The 23,541-nt window shown below is 39.4% G+C and overlaps 1 protein-coding gene and 4 non-coding genes across 5 annotated transcripts; all 5 read right to left on the bottom strand.

The window, feature by feature from the left end:
• Nucleotides 1-283: 283 nt before the first annotated feature.
• WDR43 (WD repeat domain 43) lies at nucleotides 284-19,587 on the bottom strand (the record flags this gene model as incomplete). The annotated part of the gene is made up of 17 exons (XM_026048102.1): nucleotides 284-1,270; nucleotides 1,362-1,414; nucleotides 2,022-2,091; nucleotides 2,591-2,704; nucleotides 3,297-3,360; nucleotides 4,167-4,198; nucleotides 5,524-5,610; nucleotides 6,417-6,554; nucleotides 6,812-6,943; nucleotides 8,793-8,879; nucleotides 9,312-9,483; nucleotides 9,924-9,988; nucleotides 11,067-11,169; nucleotides 11,688-11,827; nucleotides 13,038-13,158; nucleotides 18,438-18,559; nucleotides 19,444-19,587. Coding segments are annotated over 17 exons (1,764 nt in total), but the record flags the coding sequence as incomplete, so codon positions are not given.
• Nucleotides 7,845-7,924, bottom strand: LOC112954863. The gene has a single exon (XR_003250797.1). It is a non-coding gene; the product is annotated as a small nucleolar RNA SNORD53/SNORD92 (small nucleolar RNA).
• LOC112954866 lies at nucleotides 11,502-11,586 on the bottom strand. The gene has a single exon (XR_003250800.1). It is a non-coding gene; the product is annotated as a small nucleolar RNA SNORD53/SNORD92 (small nucleolar RNA).
• LOC112954865 lies at nucleotides 12,816-12,899 on the bottom strand. The gene has a single exon (XR_003250799.1). It is a non-coding gene; the product is annotated as a small nucleolar RNA SNORD53/SNORD92 (small nucleolar RNA).
• Nucleotides 17,897-17,973, bottom strand: LOC112954864. The gene has a single exon (XR_003250798.1). It is a non-coding gene; the product is annotated as a small nucleolar RNA SNORD53/SNORD92 (small nucleolar RNA).
• Nucleotides 19,588-23,541: the final 3,954 nt, after the last annotated feature.

Genomic DNA, 23,541 nt, shown 5'->3' with positions numbered 1-23,541 from the left:
GCTGTTTTTCACAACACAGTAACCTTTCAGATTGGATTTCTCTTACCCTGGCTGGTACATTTCATCCTTAGCAGCCACCTGTGGTCTCTCTCAACAAACACCACAGTACAGGTATTTGGTAAAGGAGATGTATATTTATTCACTTTACAAAGAGGGCGGTATCTAGTTGCAACAGCTCCATTTATAGACAAATATATTGTACATTATACTGGTGAATGGCTCAAACCTTTACCGTATTTTGCTCTTAAAAATGTGTTTATACCACTTCAGCTTCCATTAGCTGAGCAAATAGCTATCCTTGCTCTGCCACTGAGAGATTAAAAATCCGTAATAAACGTACAGCTGTGCGCTATATATTCACAAGCATTCGCCTTCTCATTTCCCTGCCTTTTTACTCCCTTTTCCCACCCAGTTCAACAGTCTATTCTCTGGGTTAGCATTAAACTTATATACAACCTCAATTAAAACAAAATTAGGAACCAGTGATAGTTCTAATGTCCTTTTGAAGCACAAGAAAAGTCATTGATTTACACATATAAAAGTCTTAAGTTCAAATTTTTTTAAAAAAGAAAAAGCCATTTTTAAGCCAGGCTGGCATTTACATATTGCCATGGCATGGCTGAACCGATGCAGGATGGGGGAGAAGAAAAAGAAATTCAGTAGAGAATTTAAATATTACAAAAATACTTTTTTTTTTTTGAAAAAATGCAGCAGGATGCCCACTTGCTATTGCTAACTGAAGCACRAAAAGAAGTATAGACCAGTTGTCTTTGATCCTTGAACATCTGAAACAAATTCAATGTAAAGCTGAACCAAGTTTACCACACGAAGAGCGGTGGCAGATTTATTTCACTTGAGATACAAATGCATGTCCACATGACAGGCATAATCTGACCATGAGGTGGAGAAATGTTTCTATAGTAAGCGCAGGGAAATAGGGCGAGAGAAGGCTGGCGTGGTTAAACATTCTGGATTCAGAAACGCACAGTGCCCCACATGTGCCTCTGCACATAGGCTGTGCATGAGTCTGCACTCCCTATATGCAACTATGCATCTTTCAACAAGATGATCCAGAATTAGAGTTCTGGTGGCCCGCTTCTTTAAACTGTTATTCTTTTTTTTTCTCTTTTTTTTTTCTTTTTTTTTTCTGTTATTCTTCTTCACTTTCATTTTCCGGTTCCAAGTCAGAATCACCATTGATTTCCTTTTCAACAACCATGTCATGTTCATCTGATTGCTCCTCTTTTTCATCATCTTCATCCCAGTTTTCCTAGAGAAAAATAAACAGCAATGTTTGAATTCTTGACACTAGTACAAGGATTGTTACAAAAGGAGAGAAAATCTACTCCAACTCCACTTACATCTGAATCTTTATCCGCAATCATCTCATCATCAGACCCTTCCTCTGAGGATTCTACAAAAAGAAAACAATTCTTTAGCCTGGGGAGCAGACAGACTTTAAAATGTCTTTGTTCAAACAGAGCCCAGTCCCATATGTTGCTACACCTCCTCCAATTGTGCTATTTCAACTCCAAAACCAATGTCACCTGAAGACTATATTGATCAAAATGAATAAGGTTTTAGCCACTTCTGTGTGAAGTTGCAGAAGACAAAATGTCCAAATTGGATGGGTACCTGCACGCACATACACGCATACTAATACCTGGAAGAGCTGCTTACTCAAACATAAAAGCTCTGTAATCTACCTTAATAAAACAGCAGTTAGTACTAGAAATTTGAGCTACAAAAAAACCCAGATTTTTGCCAGTTAAGACTAGATTTCCAACTAACTGATACCTTGATTTGTACAACAGGAATGGAAGTGAGTGACAGGAAAAGAGAGAAAGGAACCATCAACTGTAAAATATCCCCATCATTTACCACTTTCTTGCCATGAATTTCCAACAAAAACTCTTTACCATAGATTGCCTACTACTAGATAAACACTAGAACATCAACAGTCATCAAATATCAGCTGTTGGGTAAATTCAAGAGCTACAGCTAGGATGTACAACACTCACCATCCTCATATACCAGCTTTGCAGTCTGATTAACTTCAGTAACATCCTGAACTGCTTCCGATGCTGCAACCTGAATGGAATTTGCACATTAGCTTTAGATGCAATCACATATTGCAACCTTAAAAGTCAACAAAATTCAAAACAATATAAATGAAGTTCACATCGAGCTTTACATAGATTCACTCATTCATAATTGGAGTTTAACAGCCCAGTATGTAAGAAGGACATAAAGACTTAAGAGACATTTGCTTGGAAGTGGCTCTGTAACTCTTAGGTATATTCCTCCTTTTTAAAAAGTTAAGTGTTAGCAGACACAGTGGGCGGGAAAAAATATGCAGTCTCCGTGAGCAAGAGTGTTTAGGGGAAAAAAATATACACACAGAAAAATACTATCAGTAATAATTATATAGTTAATCCATGTTGTACTGCTTTCACCATTAGTAGTAAGTCTGTATAGCAGTTGCCCTAAGTTCCTGATAACAGGTGCCATTAAAAGCCACCACAATCGAGGGCTAACTCTGCACAGACCATTTCTTCTGCACGTCGCATGTCACTTAGCTGGAACTTACCTGGGTGACGAGAAGGAAGAGTCTTCCATGCAGACGAGAAAGCTTTTGCAAAGTTTTTACTCTGCTCTCCATTAATTGGTATAATGTTCCCAGCTGGGGAATAAGGTCTGGCAACTTGGGAGAAAGGAAGGATGAAGAAATATGAAGCTGTTAGTCAATATCCAAATATTATATTTTTTATATTTTCACATCAGAGTTTTAAGTTTTGGCCAAACAATGCTTGCTCATATTATTCTAGCAAGAAAGGGGAGCAAAGGGTTCATCACCAACATCACCTTCACCTTAATCAATTAATTTTGATTTAAGTTTTGTTTTCAAAACATGACAGCTCTACTGTTTTTCTTTTCCTCTGTCACTAATACAGGCAGGCGCAAACATAAAACTATCGAAATGGGAACTGAGTAYATGCCACTCGTGAATGTAGGAGCAGCAACACACAGGAGTTTTGATCAAATCTCCAAGAACAGGATCCCCAAGAACAGGAAGAACTAGCTATACCCAAAGGCTACTTTTCAACTGAGCAAGCCTAAGCTTATCCATTACTTGTTAAGGAAGGAATGATTTGAAGCTGATGGCTAATATAAATTACATCAGCACTGCTGTATGTGGATAGCAGGAGACAGATTGCTGGAGAAAGACTACAGATATACTTAGATGTTTAAATCTAGTTTTGTTTACACCTGCTAATCTTTGGCATGGTACTTACTGTGGAAAGGTAGGATGCATGTAGAGTAAAAACACACTTCAGCCATCGGACCATTTGTGAGGCACTGGAAAAGAAAAATCAAATCCAAGACATGCTGGTTGACAAACACCCACTTAATTTTCTAGATGCTAAAGTAGTTCTAGTAAGAGTGCTTCCCTTTCATTACACACAGAGATAAACACAGATGGAAATATAAGGGTTTGGTTAAACAGATGAGATACCTACGTAAGTTATTTTTAGGAAAAGACAAGACATTTAAGTAAAGAAGTAAAATCAGGCATGCTCAGTGTTCTGTGCTTCCAAAGTCTTTCACAGAAGATGCAGATGAATGAAAGATCAAAGCATGATATTCTTTTCCACCTACAATGAGGGAAATCTCCTTTACCAATTAAGAACAGGGAAGATCATCTTTCCTAGCCTCATCAAAGCAATCCYGGTAGCAATAACTAAAAGGAGTAAGGGAATTTTGTTTGTTTCTAGACAAAACACCAGGGGGTGTCTAAAGACACCTGGCTGATRAGTAATGTGAACAAGCTATACATGTGATAATCGTTTTATTTTACATGCTCATCAGTTCTGAACTGTCCACATGCCAGGACTGCAGGTGCGTTCTCAGGGGTATATGCCTATTTCAAACATCCTTTTCCCTTTATAATTTCACTTCATTCAGTTTGACAAACACTGTCTTTATATAAGATCTTTATATATCTTTATACAAGYGGTTGCAATCAGGTCAGACTTTTTTACTTCATGATGCTACAGTTTAATTACAGTTATTACAGAAATCGACCAACAGCTAGAGGAAGGGACCACAACTGCCACACAAAAACATCTTCAAATAAATTAAGTCATGATGAACTTAACACCTACCTGTACGGGTTGCCTTGCAATCTCTTTGTAAGCTAAAGGGACCAAAAAAAAAAAAAAAAAAAAAAAGAATGCAATGACTTTACAATCCAATATTACATCCATGCAACAGTACCAATACTGGAGCAGAAAAGTCTCCATACATTTGAAGTTTGCTAGAATTAACCACTCCAGAATATTAACAGACTCCAGAATATTATATTATTGGCTACACCTTCTTATATGCAGGCTGATGACCTGCAGAAGCTTGGTCTYATTATTACAATAAAACTGGAGCTCAAGTTTGTGGGTTTTTTTAATATGTTTTTCTATATATCTGCCTAGCGGAGTAGTCACTACAAAGCTGATGGGTCGATGAGTGAAGTTATTATCAGGTAAAGCCTATTTTACAGAACAAACTGCAAGTTCTGGCAAAGGGCAGTTACATCTTGATCTATCACCAAGATTACACTGAACTCAAGACTTCTTCACACAAGTCCTACAAGAGAAATGCTGTACTCCGTTAATGTCAGTCTGAGCAGCACTAATGCTCAATGCCAGTCCAGCATTCAGAAAGGTGCAATATACACATTTCAGTAAAGATGACTGTCAGGAGTGAAATAACCAGCACATTAAAATGCAGGGAAAAATTTGACCATTAGTTTATCTTAAGGAGCRTGATTCATGCAAGAGCAACTAATAAGACTTTCAGTTTAAATACAGTACTTTAAATAAATAAATAAAGGCTAAGCATTACAATGTTTCAGTTCAAACACAGATTTTATTATTTCACTGAATAAGCAGCTTAAAAGCTAAATCCCATTTAAAATGATTCCTCAAATGAAGTTGAAGAACCCAAACATCCCCAAAGCAGCTGTGCTTCTGAGATACCTTTGAAAGGAAGACACTCCATGGAAATTGCTCCTGAATTTCCAAATGCTATATAAACTCATTTCTCTCTAAATGTGAATCCTATTCTTCTCTTATGCAAGTCTCTTGCATATTTATGAACTTAATGCTCATTTACCTTGCTCAGGCTGGCACTCCTTATTGATAATTTTAATTACTCAAATACTTTTTAAAAAGATGCAACTGTAATAATTTGCCATGGACTGAAGAACTTTTTCTCCTCTTTTTCCAAATTTTTAAGGTCCTGCAACACCTGATGTTCTTCCTAACTCACARGGGCACCTTTTCCTTTGGTCAAGCTTTAGCCAGATAAGATGAGAGTATCAGGGATAAATTAAAAATTATTTCTCAATTGTACAACTATCATCCAATTTTATTGCTAATAATCCAAAGATATATCACGGAATTCCCCCAACTTGAACAAAAGCCAAATATGATTTGTCTGACAGTACAAAAATGCAGTTGCTCCTACCTCATGCAGCAGTGGAATGACAGCATGTATAGGCATTCTGGCTACAGTGTTCTTTATTAAAGTTTCCTTTCTTGTGGTAAGCACTTTCTGTTAAAAAAGAAAAATATAACCTGAGAATCATTCAGCTTCAAAATGCGTTTGAGCAAGAACAAGAATACCTGGATTTATATCTTCTTCTTCTTCTCTACATTCAAATGAAGGTAAATATATTAAGATTTACAATGAAAAGGACAATTTTTTTTCTAGTCAACTCCAACTAAGAAAATAAACCATTTGATTGACTTAAGCCATTTTAAACAACCTACCACTACCCTGGTATAACCACCCTGCTTCACAAAAACAAAAAGCAAGAAAGACAAATTAAGGAAAATTTCTCTTGCCATTTTCTAGGCTTAATTTCTGTAAATAAATACCTTTGACCAGTACTTGCAGCAAGTAATTTCAGAATCAAATTTCTAGAAGATTTATTCCCACTAGTCCAAGTGCAGCGAGTGAGTTTATTGAGTGTAGCTCTGGCCATCAATACATTTTTTCAAACAGTATCTACTTGATGACTCTAAGTCAGGTCTAAGCACAAATTATGCTCTTGCTCAGACTAATGAGAAGACCATTGCATTAGTAAAATCAGTTGCACTACAGCGAACTGTGATGCTAGTTCATCAGAAACAGATACTTTGAAAGCTTGGACTTGCTTTGAAAGCAAGATAGATAAAAGGGGAAAAAAAAAGTCATACCACTACTGTCATTTATAAATCAGTGCTTCAAGGAGCAGACTGGCAAAAAGCAGCAGGGAGAAACAACAGAATATTGATGGTTAAAGGTCTGCAATTTTCAGGAAGGCTCCCTGAAAGTCTTGGCAAACAGATTAAGCATCATATAAATATAACACTTACATTTAAGATGTCTGAATCGTTGCTTTCCAAACCCTGCACCAAAAGTACTGCGAAGCTATCAGTTTGTGGAAGGCCACCTGGAGTTTTTACTTTGCTCACATCAATATCCAGTGCCCCTAGGCGGTCTTCAATGCTTTCCTGCAGACAACAAAAAAGGACAGTGTTGTTTCATTGTTGTTTCAGTTGTTCAGCAGCATGGCAAAACTACGGACAACGTGTACAGGGCTTGCAGGAGAGAAAAGATTTTGACTACAGGGAAGTCTCGTTCATACAAAGAGATGTCAATATTAATTTTGCCTTCACAGCAAACAAAGATGATTAGAATTTATCTAAACTAAGTGCAATTACAACAGGATTGTGATTTTGCCGTTACTGCTGTATTTAAAGCACTTYACCTCTGTGTCTCCTGGTTTCCTTTTGCTTTTATTTTTCTCCTTTCCCGAGAGAGGCGTTTTGACAGACGCACTATGTCCTGGGATTCCAGGCACTAGAACTTTGGTGTCCGAGTTCACAACGGGCGTCTTGATCTAGCAGAAAGAAGGAGATGACCACATAAGCRTGAATGGATGCTATCTTGGCCTTTCTTTGAACTTAAAGTAATAATTTTATTCTGAGATCCACATACAAGTAAAAAGACAGATTTTTTTGAAGTATACATTAAAAAATCCTGTATTTTCAAGAAGCATGAATAACTTCAAGCAATAGTCACTAGTTTTCATAACTGAACTAAAGCAGCATAGAGCCTATGGAATCACTTTGAATCATTTCATTTTCAAGCTTGTTTCAGAGCCCTCACTGAATAGTGCTCGTTTCCAACACTGGACATGTGGGTCACTACTAGGAACAGACACCACACACACTAACCGTCAAGTCCATGAGTGACATGGACATTAATTCCCCTTCCACTGAAAGGCAAAAACTGCTTATGAATAGCTGAAAAAAACGYAGCAGGAAGAGATAGACAGTGTCTACTTCAATCACACTGATTTTCTTCTGGAGGGGGCTCAGAGGCAAAACTCAGCAGTCTGACCCAAACTATAACCATGACACGAAGCATAGCAACCTGAAATTATATCAAGTGTGGTAAAATCCCTAAAATGGCATCCATTTGCAATAACATAAAGKAGATTTAGTTTAACGGTAGTATGTTTAACAACTTGGAGTACTCAGGAACTAGGCTTCTTCCAGAAGACTTCTGTGAAGGCCATTTATTGACATACTTACCATCTCATTGAACTTTGAGTCCAGCTGGGTGCTTATTAACTACTACAGTGAGCATATCAATATCCAGGTGCTTTGGGTAAAACATTAGGATTTTATAAATAAAAATTTGATTCCCTAATCCAAGAACTTTMCCGCAGACTGCAATGACATTAAAATACTATCTACGTAGTTAACATACCACTGCTATCTTTCTCTTCACAATGCATGCTCAGACAGCCAAGAGAAATGTGTCTTCACTGGTATTCAGAAAAAAAGCGAAACCAAGTTGGAGGTCATCACAGCATGCCAAGGCATTTCTACACCTTCCAAAGCATTTCAGCTCTGTTACCAGCTGGCTCCACAGAAAGGAGTTTACTGCAAAGCTCCACCTGGCTGAGGGCCATAGCTCATCGAACAGCTCAGAACAGTGAGCACTGCCTGTGCTCCCCCTTTCCAGCCCCGTGGACCCATCCAAGGAACACTTTGGTCCTTACTAGCAACTCCATCATCAGTGAAACAGGAGAAGGACAGGAAAATGTGGACGTGCAAAAGCAATGCCCATGAACACATATACCTATTGATAAAGAACTTCATGACCTACCTCTTAACCCTGGGGGACCCTGCATGAGGGAAAATGGTGGCCAGTGGCCTCAGTGGACACTGATGCCATTTAAGCTTCAAGCTCCCATTCCCCGGTGCCATATCCCTGTGAGTAGGAACATGCGAATGCCAACTCAAGGCAGGGCCAAAATGACATCATCTTTACGGTTCTATTTCATTTTATTTAGATTAGAAAACCAAGGCACCCAAACCTCACCCCAAACCGTTAAGGTCAAACAGGTTGTACCTAAACTCTAGAGGAAAAACTCATCTAGAGCAGTACAGAGAGCAAGAAATAGAGGGAAACCTCTCTATCTAAGCATGTCTGCTGAGAAGAGGACTTGCTATGAGCATGCAGCCATGCATCAGAGCACGCTATGACACACCAAAACCACGATGCACACCTCACACACACCTGCCTCTCTGCTACAGACACCTGCTCATACTGCACTGCTGCAGCCCTGAATTCATCCATCCAGAAAGCCAGCCTCATCTTTGGAGAAACTAGTGTTTTCTTGCATTTCCAAAGTAAAACAAGAGCAGCAATGGGACCRTATCTCACACGCAGCTCACCTTTGTTACTGCCACATCTGTTTTAAGTGCCAACACTTTATGGACATCCCTTATCAAACATACGTGGGATTCAGTGGTGTTCAGAGACTAGGATGGAAAGAAATAATAACAGTTAACATTTGAAGTTCATCTCTGTGACTCATTAAGTTACTGAAAAATGAGAAAAAACTCCAGAAATATAGTGGAAAGTAATTTTTTTTACACTCCAGCTGCTTTGCACAGCTGCCTTTTGTTACCACATCTCTGTTCTGCAAAGAAGCTCACAAAGGTAAACTGAACCTGTACTAAAATGAGTTTCAAGAAGCCTTTGCAATAGCCTATTTGGTAACTAATGAAAATGGCAGGATTCAGTCAGCAATACTGCCAAGTTTAAATGCAAAAATAAAATGCAAAGTAAAAAAGAAAAAAAAAATCCACCCTCAAAAGAGTTTGGGGGCAAATGCTCCTTGTCCCTTCCCACTCAGAGCAGTATGGAGTCCATATTACAAAAACTGCAAAAACTCTGGTAGTGGCACTTACCACTCTCTCTATGATGGGCTGTAAGGTGTTGCCATACACAAGCAGCAGAGACTGCTTGTCTGTAGAAAATGCAGCTGCTAGAATAGGGACTGGTTTTGGCGTGGAGTCCTCGTTGTTTCCAGGCGTTGCTATCTGGATAGTACAGTTTGATGTTAAGGGTTTTTTGCAGTAACTGAGTATGGAGAGAAAAAAAAGAAAGAAATAAAAACATTCAACATGCTTACTTCAGAGGTTTCAGTATCATGTACAGGTAAACACTTTTCATTAGCAATTTCTGCGCAAACTTAGCCACAGTTTAGGTCTTTTACAGATGGTTTGGAGATATATGGAGACAAAAAACCTTGGCTAAAACAACAGTTATTAGCAAAGCACAGCAGAGCCTGAAACACAATTTCTCCTTCTGCATGTTAGCTATTCCTTTGCTATTCCTTCCGTGCACCACATACTCAAAGAACTCCTATTTCCCCCAAAACGAGTCATGTAACTTAAAGACAGGACCAGTTAGAAYGAAACTTGAGTTTTGCACAGATGCAGGAGCTTAAATATTGCAGCAATGCCTTACAATAATCACAAACCCTTCCCAAATACACTCTCTGGATGATATTAACTTACCCATTTAAAATATGTTCAAATAAATGCAACTGTCCGTCTCTGCACACAACTGCTAACTTCACAGGCTGAAAGAAGCGAGAATAAAAATTTTTAATTAGACCAAAGGACAACCCTCCTCTCTGCAGGACATTAAGATTTGTTTGTATGCTTATCATATTTTCTTCTTGTAGCTAAGCATACTACAGTTATAACTAAGWCTGTAAGGAAGGCTAAAGATAGTAACACCTCAGGTACGTTGAGGATAATTATTAGTAGATAAAAAGACAATTCATATAACTATATTTTTATTGTATRTTCTAATTTTGAACATGTCCACAGTTTGAAAGCTACCAGAGATGTGTGCACAGGCAGTAATGTTTCTAAAATACATCTCCCAACATGTTTAGAGGCAGAGGTGCAAACAAATGGGCTGAGGCTGTAAATATGCTTACAGAAACTGAGACAACTCCTCTTATCAATTAAATGAAAGGCGTACTTCACAGAATACTCTGTCTCCAATATATGCAGTAACAAGCAGAACCAGAAACATTTATAAAGACAGCATTTCAAACTATGCTTTTATTTAAAGAATCTAGAGGCACCAGGGGAAGCTTTAAAGGCTAACACAGTTTATGAACAAGTTTCATATGTACATTTTTTCTTAAGATGACTAAACACTTCTACTTCAACTGAAAATTGGAAGTATTACTTGATGAAAGTGGGAGATTTGGGGAATTCTTATTTCTTTACAGCTCAGTAGAGACTACTTAACTCAAAATGCAGTTACACTGCTAAAGTCATGCTACATGAGAAAAAGTGGAACTGTAATTCTATTTCAGAAAAAATARAATTCTGTGACTTTTAATGCCAAGATCTAACAAATAATTCCGATTACTAACTTGTCCCGAACAGGAAGCAACTAACATCTTCACCATCACAAGCAAAATTACCAAGTGCAAAATGAGTCTTTCAAACTATCACTTATAAATGCAAATGTAACAAATATGTGTAAAACCCCTGAACTGGCGGGCATTCAAATCTCATTTCTGCCTAACATAAATCAACACTACAAACCAAACTGCTTTCTTCTCCCCCAATAAAAGGAAACTGWTGATGACAACTCAATATTGTTGAACATACTTAGTTACAAACTACTCCTCCTACCTCTTCTTTGACTTCTGACACAGTCAGGTCAATAAACGTTGGTTCATCTGTTACTGTGAAAGACATCACGGCATTCTTCTCTTTCCTATCTGATCTGATTTGCCTGCAGACACAAACAGCACACATCATTATTTACCAGAGCACAAACAGCACCCTCTGAATCTGTGAGGCAGCACAGTATATAAAGGGTATAAGCAATGACTGAGGTAGTATTTACSTCATKCAAAGCTGAGGATGAGGCCTGTGCTCTAAGCTGAGGTCTCAGCTTTAAGGACTTAAGGACTGTTCTAATTCTAAACGCAAGGTAACTCCATGTGAGGTTAAACAAGAAGAAAAWTTAGCCTAAATCCTTCAAAAAGTTCAAAGAACAAGCAAGCCTATTGCATAGTAAGTTCTGAGCACACATTAGTGATTTCAGCAGTCACTACTGGAACCATGCTCAGACACAGCCAAGGAAATTCATGTCTTCACTCAGCAATCAGTACGTTGAAACCACAATTTAAAGAGGTCATCACTGCATGTCTCCAGAGTGCTCTTTCTGCTTAATCACAGAATTCAGAACATACATGTTACAGTCCAGCCTCAGTATTGACTATAAACAAAGCCAGGAAGTTTACGTACCATACACTCAGTAACCGGTCATGTACAGCTCCAGACAAGAAATAAAGTCCTGTAATTCCATCAAAGGGCGTATTTTCATTCATAGGCTTCACTGTGGTAAACGTTAATGATGAAACTGATGTAGCATGGCCTGTGAAATGCTATCAGGAAAAAAAGAAAATTCAAACGTTGCCACAAAGAGTCATATGGTAAAGATTAAAATATCAGTTAAGAAAGAATATCAGGGATGATCCAAGAATTACATTAAGTTGACACGGATGTTTCAGATTTTTTGTAAAACGTTCATCCAGTCCACTTTCTTTGCATTTCTGCATTTCCAGATAAGGTTTTCTAAACCTCTATATAATTACCAGAATTTTAAAAGTTAAACAAAGAATACAATCAAAATTAATGGGACTAAGCCCGTGAAAATAAAACTGCATCTGCTTGTATTGCTGTTACTGTCAAAAATACTTCCCAATTTGCTTCATCTTCTACTAGATGAATGAAACTAGATTCACAGTTTCATTTTCAGTTCTTACGATGAGCAAATAGGTCTGCTGACTTACTATGACTGCTCAAACTCTACATCTAYTCTAGACCCCAAAAAGTCATGTCTTCAACTTTACTTTTGCAAATCACGTGTTTGGCCATCACAGGACGCAGCCTACACGCTAGTTGCTACATGGCAACAAGAGAACAATTTGGATCCTGAAGTAACAACTTGCCTACTCCACAGCAAGCCCCAGGAGAGGTCCAAAGCCCAGTTACCTCCTATCTACCAGCAGGATTTACAGAACAGTCACAACGTGGTAACTGGCTCATGTGCAAGCCCTACCCAGGGAACAAGGATTTTGCTCCTATGTTTTCCAAACAGTAAAACTAAGGAGGACACAACTTATGTGAAGTTTAGCAAACAACTGCAATCAATTTGAAGAGACATCACAAAGCTCAGTGTGCTCAGACACACAAACCTCCGCCAACAGCAAGCTAATACTGTGGTGACCTGTGATCCTCTGCTAGCAGAGCATCAGAAAGGTGGAGGAAAGACAGATGGACAAACGGATCGGGAGGAAAAAAAAAAAAGACAAAACAAAAGAAAAAAACAACTAACTTCAATCTACAGGTTTGAGAAAGAGTGCTGGTAGTGTGCTCAGACACAGCCAAGGAATTTAACRTCCTCATTCAACTGTCAGCAAGTTGAAACCACATTTGAAGGTATCATCACAGCAACAGCTTCCAGCAGTCCCAAAGCTATCAACTGTCTCTCCATATCCAAAAAAGAATCAGATGTCCTATAAGCAACTACTAGACACATAATGTAACACATAGCTATCTTCGTTGGTGACATCTAGTGCAACAGTTACTTACTCTGTAGACTTCTTTGGTCTCCAGGTCCCACAGTTTTATAGTTCTACCAGCTGAAAGCAGCATCTTCCCGTCTGGACTGATGCATAGTGAGCTGACGCTGCTGTTGTCTGCTTTCCACTTGCTAGAATTAGGATGAAGGATTTTTTTGCACAAAAAGAAAAAATAAAATATTAATTAGTATTTTTTTTAATTTAAAAAAATGTTAGCCATGCTAAAAATCTTAAAGAAAAATTTATTTTAAAAAATCTAAAAAGTTGAAAATGAGACCAAACCTATTCTGTTTCTGCTCTTCTCCCTCAAATTTACACACAATAATACAGCACCTCAGCAAAACCAGAGAAGTTTAATTCTGAACCATTGTTCACATTTCTTTAACATTTGTGTCCTCTTTGATCTCTGTAAAAGATTCTAATACAAACCTCTCCCCTAACTTCTCTGTTACCCAAAATACAGCAACCTGAGCCGCACCACTYCAGGACATCTCTTTACATACCAATTCAGAAAGTATATACCAACTTATCTAGAAGGGATGCCTCTGAATACTAAAATCCTAGTTTTGCTTCAAAGCCTGTCATTGACACTTACAATAATAAACTTAGCCTCACCAACAGTCTATGAAGCCCGTGGTTCAGAGCATTAATTMAAAAAAAAAAAAATCTGTAATGAAATCCTTCTATCTGCTTAAAAARGTACTGCATGATTTTCACAGGACTAAATTGCAAGGAAAGCTTAACACAAATCCTTTCTTAGAAGTACTCTGCAACTCACCCCAATGTGACTGCAAACAGCTGCTCTAAAACATTTTCATACAACTTGTGCATGCTTGGGCAACACCTCTCTTCTTTCTTCTAAAACAGAACTTGTTATTGTCTCACTATTTTTTCACCATTGATTCATAGAAGTTGCAAGTTTTACTGCCTACAAACTTCACAAACAACATCATACTTCGCACAAAATACAGGATTTTGTATTCTCTCCCAAAGAAGACACGATTAAGGGAACTTCAAACTTAGCTCACTTTAGCAAGGGACAAGGTTTAACAARGTGAACATAATGTCTAGCTGCAAATGTATTTAAAAAGTTAGTCTAGATTAGACTATTCTTAATCTAAATCTGCAAGTCACAGCAAACATTTTAATTTTTGCTTAGCATATTCTTGATATAATTTTACAGAAAAACAAATTTGAAAGAGGGCATCATGAAGCAAGCAGCAGCATAATGCAGCTGAGTGCTCACAGAGTATTTGAGATGTAGAAAAGGTTAACAAAGAAAGAAAATCAACTCATAAAGATGAGACAGGGTGGGGACAGGGGGAGCATCTGAGTTGAAAGAACAAATGTGGTTCAAAGAACAACCAACACGTATTTCAATTCCTAACAAGGAGAGCTGCAGAAATCGGCTGCTTTTCTTTTTCTGAACTTTATTAGAATAAAATCATCATGGCACGTACCCTACCAAGGAGTTATTGAAACAGCAGTCAACAGAAATACAGGGTCCATCCTCACACCCACAGCTATTACTTTTTACATCAGTTACATTTAGCAACTGATGTGCTTAAAGAGGCATTCAGATCAGGCCCTGGCTCAAAGTTAAATGCATCATGCTTTCATAGGTCCAAGTCTGCAGAAAACCAGCATGTTTTAGAAATACCTAGGAGCAATAAACAATGCTTAGCTAAGTTTCCTTCCCCATTTCTAGATGACCTCTCTCCAACATCTCATCTTGCCTCCTGCTATGGAGTAACTCCCTTTTCCCCAAAAGCCCATTCCTCWAACAGCGATTTCAATTTGTGCTCCACGGGTTTCCTAGAGTGGTTCTATGGACTGTTTCTATAGTAACTGAAAGAGTTAAATCTATAGTCATGTGGTTTTAATTCCTTATGTAGCATTCCTCACCTCTGCTGGAAAATGCTTAGGAATTTGCCAATTGAAAGAAATCTAATACCACCTCTCTACCCCAAAGGCAATCATCCCAAGTTCCCCATAAGACACATAAGGATTCATTTTCCAGGTACTCCWAAGTATTAAAAGTATACAGATAATCTGAGGTACGCTAAGCATAAATATGCTGAGTGCCTTTTTCCTTCTGCTCTTGTCAACACAGCTAAAGTCTGGGAGAATTATTATTCCACTCTCTTCAATTTCAGTAACCTTAGATACATCAAAAGAGAAAGTTTTCAGGTAAATGCATTATACTAGATTGCTRGTCTACCTTTTTTTTTTAAACATATTCTAGTAATGATTTTTGTCACCCACTTCAAAGTTAGGAAATGGGACTATAATTTCCTTTTATATGTTCAATTACCATGTCAAGTCTAGGAGTATTTACCAGGATACTCCTAGCAGTTGCTGTAGTTCAGTAGAAGCTGAGCACTGTCACAAAGTAGTTGTGATGATATTCAACCTTTCCGCAGTTTCTAGGGGTGGTGTTGTTCAATTCAATTCAATGAAAAAAGACTTCAGTGGGAGTAGATGCGTTCTGTGTATCAGCAGGGGTTGAGTAGCTGGTGTCACAGGCTTTGGCTTTTCTATAGGGGCCAAGTGAGGTAAAAGCAAGTTTGCCAATAGGCTTGCTAATCTGGTGAAGAAGTAATTAAGCAGTTTTGTTGCTGTTGTTTTTCCTGAATACAGTAACCAAAGTCCCCTCTGTAGGGGCAGATGGAAATACGCATGAAAAAGCATGACAGGAAAGATTTTCACTTTATCAGGATAAATCAGCATGTTGGGAGCCTATCTCAAGTGCCTACATAAGAACACACAGAGTACAGGAAGCAAAGAGGAGGAATTAGATGCCTATGTGCAACTTCAGTGCTTTCACCTCCCTGGTCCACACAAGGAACAGCAGGACAGCTTGGAAGAAGGGAACGCTGACTTTTAGGAAGCATCTTTAGGAAGGACAGGCTGGCAAGGCAAGATTTGCTCTACGCAAAAGGGTGGCTCAAACACAAAGCTTTGCTTTGAAACAGGCAAGAAAAACAGCTGAGCACTTTTTGATAAGGATMAGAAGAGACCAGCAAGGGTGAGGTGGTCTGCTACATATCACCCAATTAAAAACAAATAAAGCTTCACAGTTCCAGGCTCTGGCTTTAAGCACCCAGCATCTGGTAAAAGGGCAACATACAGGAGCACCAGCAACCCTGGAGACTTATGGCAAACACTGACAACAATTTCTTAATGTAATTGACTGACAACCAGACTAAGAAAGGTGCTTTACTTAACCAGCTACTTAAAAAGGGAGAACTGGTCACAATATGATAGTTGACGACAACTTAGCTGTAAMAAGCACAAGACAATGGAATTTAAGATTCTGAGAAAAATCAAGGTAAACAGCAGAATTACAGCCCTGGAGAACAGACAACTTGTTCAAGGAACTCGCCATCAGGATCCAACCGGAAACCCCTCTGAAGGACAAAGGGGCCCAGGAAAGTTTGCTGATCTCCTGACATAAGAAAATGTCCATTCAGATGTGCAGAAAGTCACCAGACATTGCTTGGTCAAACAGGTAACTCCTAACCGAGCTCAAACACACACATAGGAAAAAAAAAAAAAAGTACAGAGAAGGTGAAAGGGAGAATGGACTATGCGGAAAAATATAAAAACATTGCCCAGGCATACAGAGGAGATTAAGGAAAACCAAAGCTCAGCAGGTATTCCAATCAGCAGAGGAATATGGGGGGCAAAAAATGGGCACTTACTGGCACATCAGCAGCAGTAACATTGTTACCTACTGAAACTGCTGGACTGTTTCTGAATGACACCAGGAACCCATTCAGAATGAAGAAACAGACAAAACACCAAATGGTAGAGCTGCTAAGAGGCCTCCTGTGATCCTGAGCTTCGCAACTGAGCCTGCGGGAGTACAGAACTACTCACAGTAAAGGACAATCAAGTCAGAGACCTCTAAAGCAAATCTGACACACACAACATGATGCTCAGTGGGATGCATTCAGAAGTGCTGACGCCAATGCTCCTAGATATCCACTCTACCAGCTTGAAATGGCCATGAAGATCTGGAGAGATTCTAGGCAACTGAAAAATAAATGCATGTCACATCTGCAAGAATGATGACCCAGGAAGCAACAGGGAAGACAATACAGCAAATCCATCTCAAAGCAATTTCCAGGCCCATGAAGGAGGGGAAAAAAATGACTTGGAAGAAACAGCACAGATTTACCAAGAATCAACTTGACTGCCTTCTCGAGACAAATGGCTTAGTGGACAAGGGGAGAGCTGCATGTGTCATTTAGCTTGACTTAGCAAGGCTTTCAACAAAGTCCCTCACAGCACAATCATGGTCAAATCAGAGGTATATTGACTAAGCAGATAAGTCTCCATGGTGTACTGAAAATTGGCTCGATCACTGAGCTCAAATAGGTCTAGTCCCCAGTAAGAAGTTCAATCACTGTCCAGTTAGGATTCTTTAAGGACATAGCAATCACAGAACATGACAGAAGAAGAGATGAGGTAGCCAGGACTGCTCAATCCAAAAGAAAACTAAAGGGAGATCTTACGGCCATTTGCTTCTACTTTACGTCAGGGTCTCCAAATATGTACCTCATTTCTAAGGAAAATGGAAGAGGCTGTGAATGGAGAGCTGCCGGCAGTGCCCGCACCAGCTCCAGCAACAACACAAGAACGGAAAATGTTCAGAGAAAGTAACAAGCGTAAGAGAAGGGTCATTTTGCTATCACATATGAGGCATTCTACACAGGCAGAGATCATCAGGACCTGTAGTACAAATTTTAGCTTCTTCTGAGTTTCAAAAAGTTTTACCTTACTATAAAGAAAATAACTATCCCAAATACATTGCTATTCTGCACTAAACTCCGTTTTGTCCAATAGTACTTTAAAGGCGCGAGCCTGCTCAGACAGCCAAGAGGAAATGTCCGCACTGCACATCAGTAGCAAGCGAAACCAAGTGGGTATCATCACAGCAAGGCACTTAAATCTGTTATATGCACTCAGCTTTGTTGGACAAGATGTTCTAGTATCTGTTCCTTCAACTTTCAAGGATATTTTCCAAAAGATAAGCTTTCCAGATGTGACTAGAAGACTATGTCCCATTAGAAGTTAGCATTGAGGGACCCAAGTTTCTTTTAGCCGTTTCACTTTGTCTCATCGTTCCCATACACAGAGAAAGAACTCACATTGTTAGAAATCACTCTTTTATCCCTTAATAAAGCCACTTGCAAGCTCTTGGAAATTTAACAGCTAACAGTCGTTCTCAAATGCTGATCAGAGAGTTGCCAGCAGCTGTTAGCATGAAGCCTGCGTTGTGAGTGCGGCGTTTCCAACAGGACTTCACCAAAACCTCTCAAGAAGTAAAAAAGAAAAAGAAAGTGAAAAAAAAAAAAAAAAAGAAAAGCACCAACAAATCTGACTGAATACAAGCATCACTCACCACTTTACTTTGCAGGTCTGTGTGTTCCATTCCACAATGTGTTTGTCCTCTGAACAGCTATATAAGCAAGGGTTTTCTTGATGCCACCTCACACAATTTACTTTATTGTCATGGCCACCATCCTAAAAAAAGGGAGGGGGAAAGAAAAAAAAAAAAAAAAGAAAGGGTCTTTAATGATCTAAGGACCAAGGCAGAAGCCTTCATTACTGAGTCTTTCAGTCACCAGCCTATTAAACAAGCTTGGGGAAACTAAATTCTAATCACTGCTAACTTGAAGAGAAATATACAGCACATAACTAACAGCCTTTTATCACAGTATGTTCTGCAGCATATAAAACTTATTGGAAGCTGCACCAGCCAACTCTGACTCCTCCCAAAAAATCACCTTTGCAAATCAGCTTTAAGCAAGACAAAAATAAATCACAACAAGGTACTCTTTTAACAAAGACGGCTAAAAGTGACCACTTTTATTCCACTGGGAATAATATCTTGATTCCTACTATCCATTAAAAAAAAAGTTACCTTGCTGTTACAAAAGAACAGCCAGGGTTGTCACAAACTGAATGAAAACATAAATTTTAACATGAAACACTTTTACTTCAGTCATACTTCTCAAGTAGAAACACAGCTTTTCAATAAAATAAAGAGTTAATATAAATTAACTAGTGTCACTTGGGTGTATCACGCTTTTTAAAAGTCTTTGATTTTTTTAATGTACATTTATCACCATACACACACTAAACTAGGTCTTAACTGCCCAATTATGCATTCCATCAAAACTATTGTTTCTAAAGTAAAATAATGCATTTATGCATAATGTTAAATTTACACACTAATTTCAAAGTCAAGCATTCTCAGCATATATTTATCAGTAACAACAGAAGAAGTACGATTGCCAATCACCTAAATATTTACACTACTTCTACACARGCCTGGAACAACGGATAGAATACATACTGGCTGAAATCATTATTTGGCAGTATGCAATGTAGAATACATCACTTACTAGTTTGCTCTGTAATTCTCCTTTTACTGTGCTATACAACAAAATGCTACCAACTGCTGTGCCAATAGCTAGGATATCTAACTGCTTGTCCACTTCTGTAACTTCAGACTTCCGTTTTTTCCTCTGTGGGCCATCCTGGAAAATTGAAAAGGAAAACAAGAAACAAGGTTAGTTTCAACAGATACTCCAAATACTAGAGTAGAGGAAAAGAAACTTCTCCTCCCTCACTTTCAGACACTGTCACCAGGTGCAAACTCCGTTACGGTGCAATGATGAAGGTACTTGTACTCTTGTACCTCCATATACAAGGTCATGAAGCTGTTAYGAGTCACTTGGAAATATCTGAAGGAGAATATTTTGCTAGCCTAGTGACTACATACACAACGGAAAACTCATCTCTTTCAAGGAGATAGCTTCCCAGAGACAGAAGTAAGGATTAACTAGATCAGAATATTTCAGCTCCAAAATGGAAAAGATTGTTGGTTTTGCCAGAAATGATCAGTTTATTACATCCTAAAAGCTACTCACAGCACTTTTGCAAAACCTAAATAATCRTAATACCTCTTAAAAAAGAAAATGCCAAAGCACTTTACACAGGGATGCACCTAGGACTTGAAGCTGATGGATTTATCCAGGCCCTGAAGTTGATATCACAGGTTCTCTCACAATYGGGCAACTCTCAAGTCTTTTTCTCTTTATTTGAGGGGCACCTGATAGAGGGTTTTCACTTCATCTTTCTTAACCAAAAGTGTGCAAATACAGYGTATCTCTGGGAAGGAAGGAACAGAAGTGGTGCTTGGCCAAATCATAACTAAGAAATCATTGAATTTTTTCTCACTCAGTTCATCTCACATAAATAATCAAAACAAAACAAACAGCATCACTTCAGAACAAGACAACATCCCCATCCCCAAAGCTGCCAAATAGATTTTATATTGGACTTAAGWAAGTTTCTTTATGAATTTTTCTATCATGACCAAAGCATCCTCCCAGATTTAAAAAAAGTCACCACAGTTAGTTTATGCTTCCTGTACACAGCAGATTTTTGGCTGTAATGAACAACCAGAAGAAACCAAAATATTCATACAGAAAAGTAAAGCACAAGCAACCAGCTCAATGTAAGCTCCATGTGGTGTTGCTGCCTGATGTACAGTAGACATAGCACTCCGGAATTTTTACTCAAGTTCACCGATGTAATGCTTATCAAGCTTTCACCAAGCTCAAATTTAAAGTTTTAACAGTGCAGTATAGAACATCGCTTCTTTGAAGAAATGGGACTTCTATCTATGTGTGCTGAAAACACAGAAAAGYTTTCCAAAAGAAAACGTGTTTCATTTCAAGCCAATAAATAAAGAAATGCCATATAACTACTTTTACACGAAAAGCAAGCTCTAGAAAAAGCAGAGGACGCTATTTTTTGCAAGTATTTGTTTAGACTTCATCTTTCCTGGGAAAAGAAAAATGTTTATAAAATACAGTGAAAACAAAGGTGCTGAGAAACCACTGCAGTTGCAAAGCACAACCAAGTAAATCGATCAGGTTTTAAGACAACGTATAGTAAAAGACTCATGTATTAATTAAACTAGTTAAGTTTTTGGCACCAATGCCAACTGAGCCATTCTGAAATATTTCTTTGATGTGCAAGGATAAGGAGCAACCAGGCCAGGGGAGTGGCAAGTACAGCTTTTCTGATACTTTCTCCATCTCCTCAGATAGTTTTATTAGTCAATCATTCCAACTCTTCACCCCCTTTTCAAAGCTAAAACGCAAATGAACTACTTRCCTCTTATTTCTTTGCATTTTCAGTCTTTTACCTAAAATTCACTAACTCTCCTTCAATTTTCATTTGTTACAACTAACCTCTCTTGATAAAATCCAGAAGGTATCATTACACAGAAACAAAATCACAGGGACGTCCACAGATTTCTTCAGTTAATGAGAAAGCTAAGAGCTAAAGTTTATCCAAAGACCTTTTTTTTTGGTAAACATATTAATTCTTTATTTACAAGTCCTCACTGGAATTACTAATGGGGCATTTTTCATAAAGTTCTGAGAACTAACAAATTAAACTTCTCTCTTGACTCTCTTTAGATAGTCCATAGACAGCATTCTTGCAAACTTGCAATAGAGAGGCATGTGAAACTTCCTTGTAGATCAGGACCTTAAATATGAGAACATCAACTTGCACAGACAGGACATGGGAGCTTAATTACATCAATTATCAGTCACTTCTAAATTTTCAGATTTATGGGAACTTCAGTATTTAGTTCTTCAACTCTCAGAGAARAGCCACTGTATTTTATCTGGTAATAAAGGTTTAAAAATAAGCTAAAAGTTAAGGGGACATGCATGGGGTCTTCCAAAATGTTCTTTTTTTGAGTTTGGCAGACACTGAAATAGAGAGTTACCTCCACTGAAGAAACACATCCCTGCTGCTCAGATAAGAAGCATTTAAAGCACTACAGCACCAAAAAACCATGGAGTCAAAGGTGGCAGAACGGTTATCTGAAGATATCTTCATATCTTATATGAAGAAACTGGAGGGAGCTGTTTTGAAAGCCTGGTGGACCAGCACTGCTGCACAAGGCACCAACTCGTGGAAGGGGACACGACGAACGTGAGAAGTGGGAAGCACTCACACTATCGCGGCGTGTGCAGGAAGGTCCCAGTAAACCACCATGGTACCAGTGATTCCAAAAGGGGGGCTCCACCACGCAATCGGCTGCCCTTCTTACAGTTCAGAGTTTGGACTGGTGAACTGATMAGAACAGAAAGATTCTGCTCCCTCACATGGGTCATCAGTGCTTTGAGCACTTCAAAATACTTGTTATGGAATTTTCAATAGACTGAATTCTCTATATGCCAGTATTGGGAGCTCAGAAGCTCATTTCTCACACTCCTCTCTAAAAACACAGCCTTCATTAACACGGCAAGAGTCCAAATATACTTAGCTTAGGTGTAACTTGGCCAAACACCATTTCTAGATATCCAGCGGTACAGTGTTATTGCTTAACGTAGATACTAGTAGTACTAGCTACTAGAGGTGCTCACTCTCTGCAAAAACASGGAGGGAAAAGAAAAAAAAAAGCTAAATAAAGTTGGAAAAAAAATGCAACTCAAGGTATTTGGCAGACCCATCACAGCTTCACCTCGCTTTGAGGACAAAGCAATGAATTAGGAAAGCAGGCATGGATATTCCCAGGCACGGAACGCCTTCCAGCTCCAACTGTGGGGCAGCTGACAGCATCCATGCTAGTGGGGTGACAGGGAGCACCTGAACGCAGCCAGACGTGGTCCAACGAAGTCCCCTCTTTGGGMAGTCCTACAAAAAGGCTGAACTGCAGCATCGGGAACGTTTGGGGCGGCTCTCTGGGAACAAGCAGCACTTTTCAGAACTTACCTGCTGTAGCACAGCAGTGCTCTGGGGCAGGGCTTGAAGGAGCGTTACAGGCGGCAGAGATTAGCCCCCCTTTCACACGCACGTTTCACTTTGGACGCAAGAAAGACTCAGAAGCACCTACACGGCTTTAGTCAGTGCGTGTATCCTGTAGCCTTCTCCCCTGCCCCTCCTCCCCCTGCTTCAAGTGCCTTTCAAACAAGTTAAAGAAGGGTCAGCCCAAGACTAATGGGCTCCACCACATGCTCAGGCATCCATCTTAAAAGTTTATGGAGCTAGAGCTGCTGAACTGACAAAAACAGAAAGTTTCTCTTCCCTCGCACGAGTCATCAGCGCTAGCAGCACTTGCAAACACTCGTTATGGCATTTTCAGCGTATTAAACCGTTTGTACAGCTGGGTGTGTTTGCAGAGCCCTGGGTCACAGTATTTCCAGCGCAGAGGGGACGGACGGTGCCACCGCAGCCCAGCGCGACCCGGCTCAGGAAGGGGTCGGTCCGGGGAAAGGGAAGGGGACCCCCGGGCACGCAGGCCCCGGCGACCCCCCCGCGGGCATTTCCAGGCGGGGGCCTGGCCGAGGCGGCCGCCGCTGCGCCGCGCGGGCCCGCCGGGGGCCGGGAAGGCCCCGGGGAGGCCCCGGGAGCCGCTGCCCGCGGCCCTGCGCGGCGCCCCAGCACGTGCGGCGGCCTCGGGCCCCAGGCCC

This window comes from Nothoprocta perdicaria, unplaced genomic scaffold, assembly GCF_003342845.1.
Source record: "Nothoprocta perdicaria isolate Ctin4 unplaced genomic scaffold, notPer1 scaffold_51, whole genome shotgun sequence".
Lineage (NCBI taxonomy): Eukaryota > Metazoa > Chordata > Aves > Tinamiformes > Tinamidae > Nothoprocta > Nothoprocta perdicaria.
This window is presented reverse-complemented; position numbering and strand designations above follow the sequence as displayed.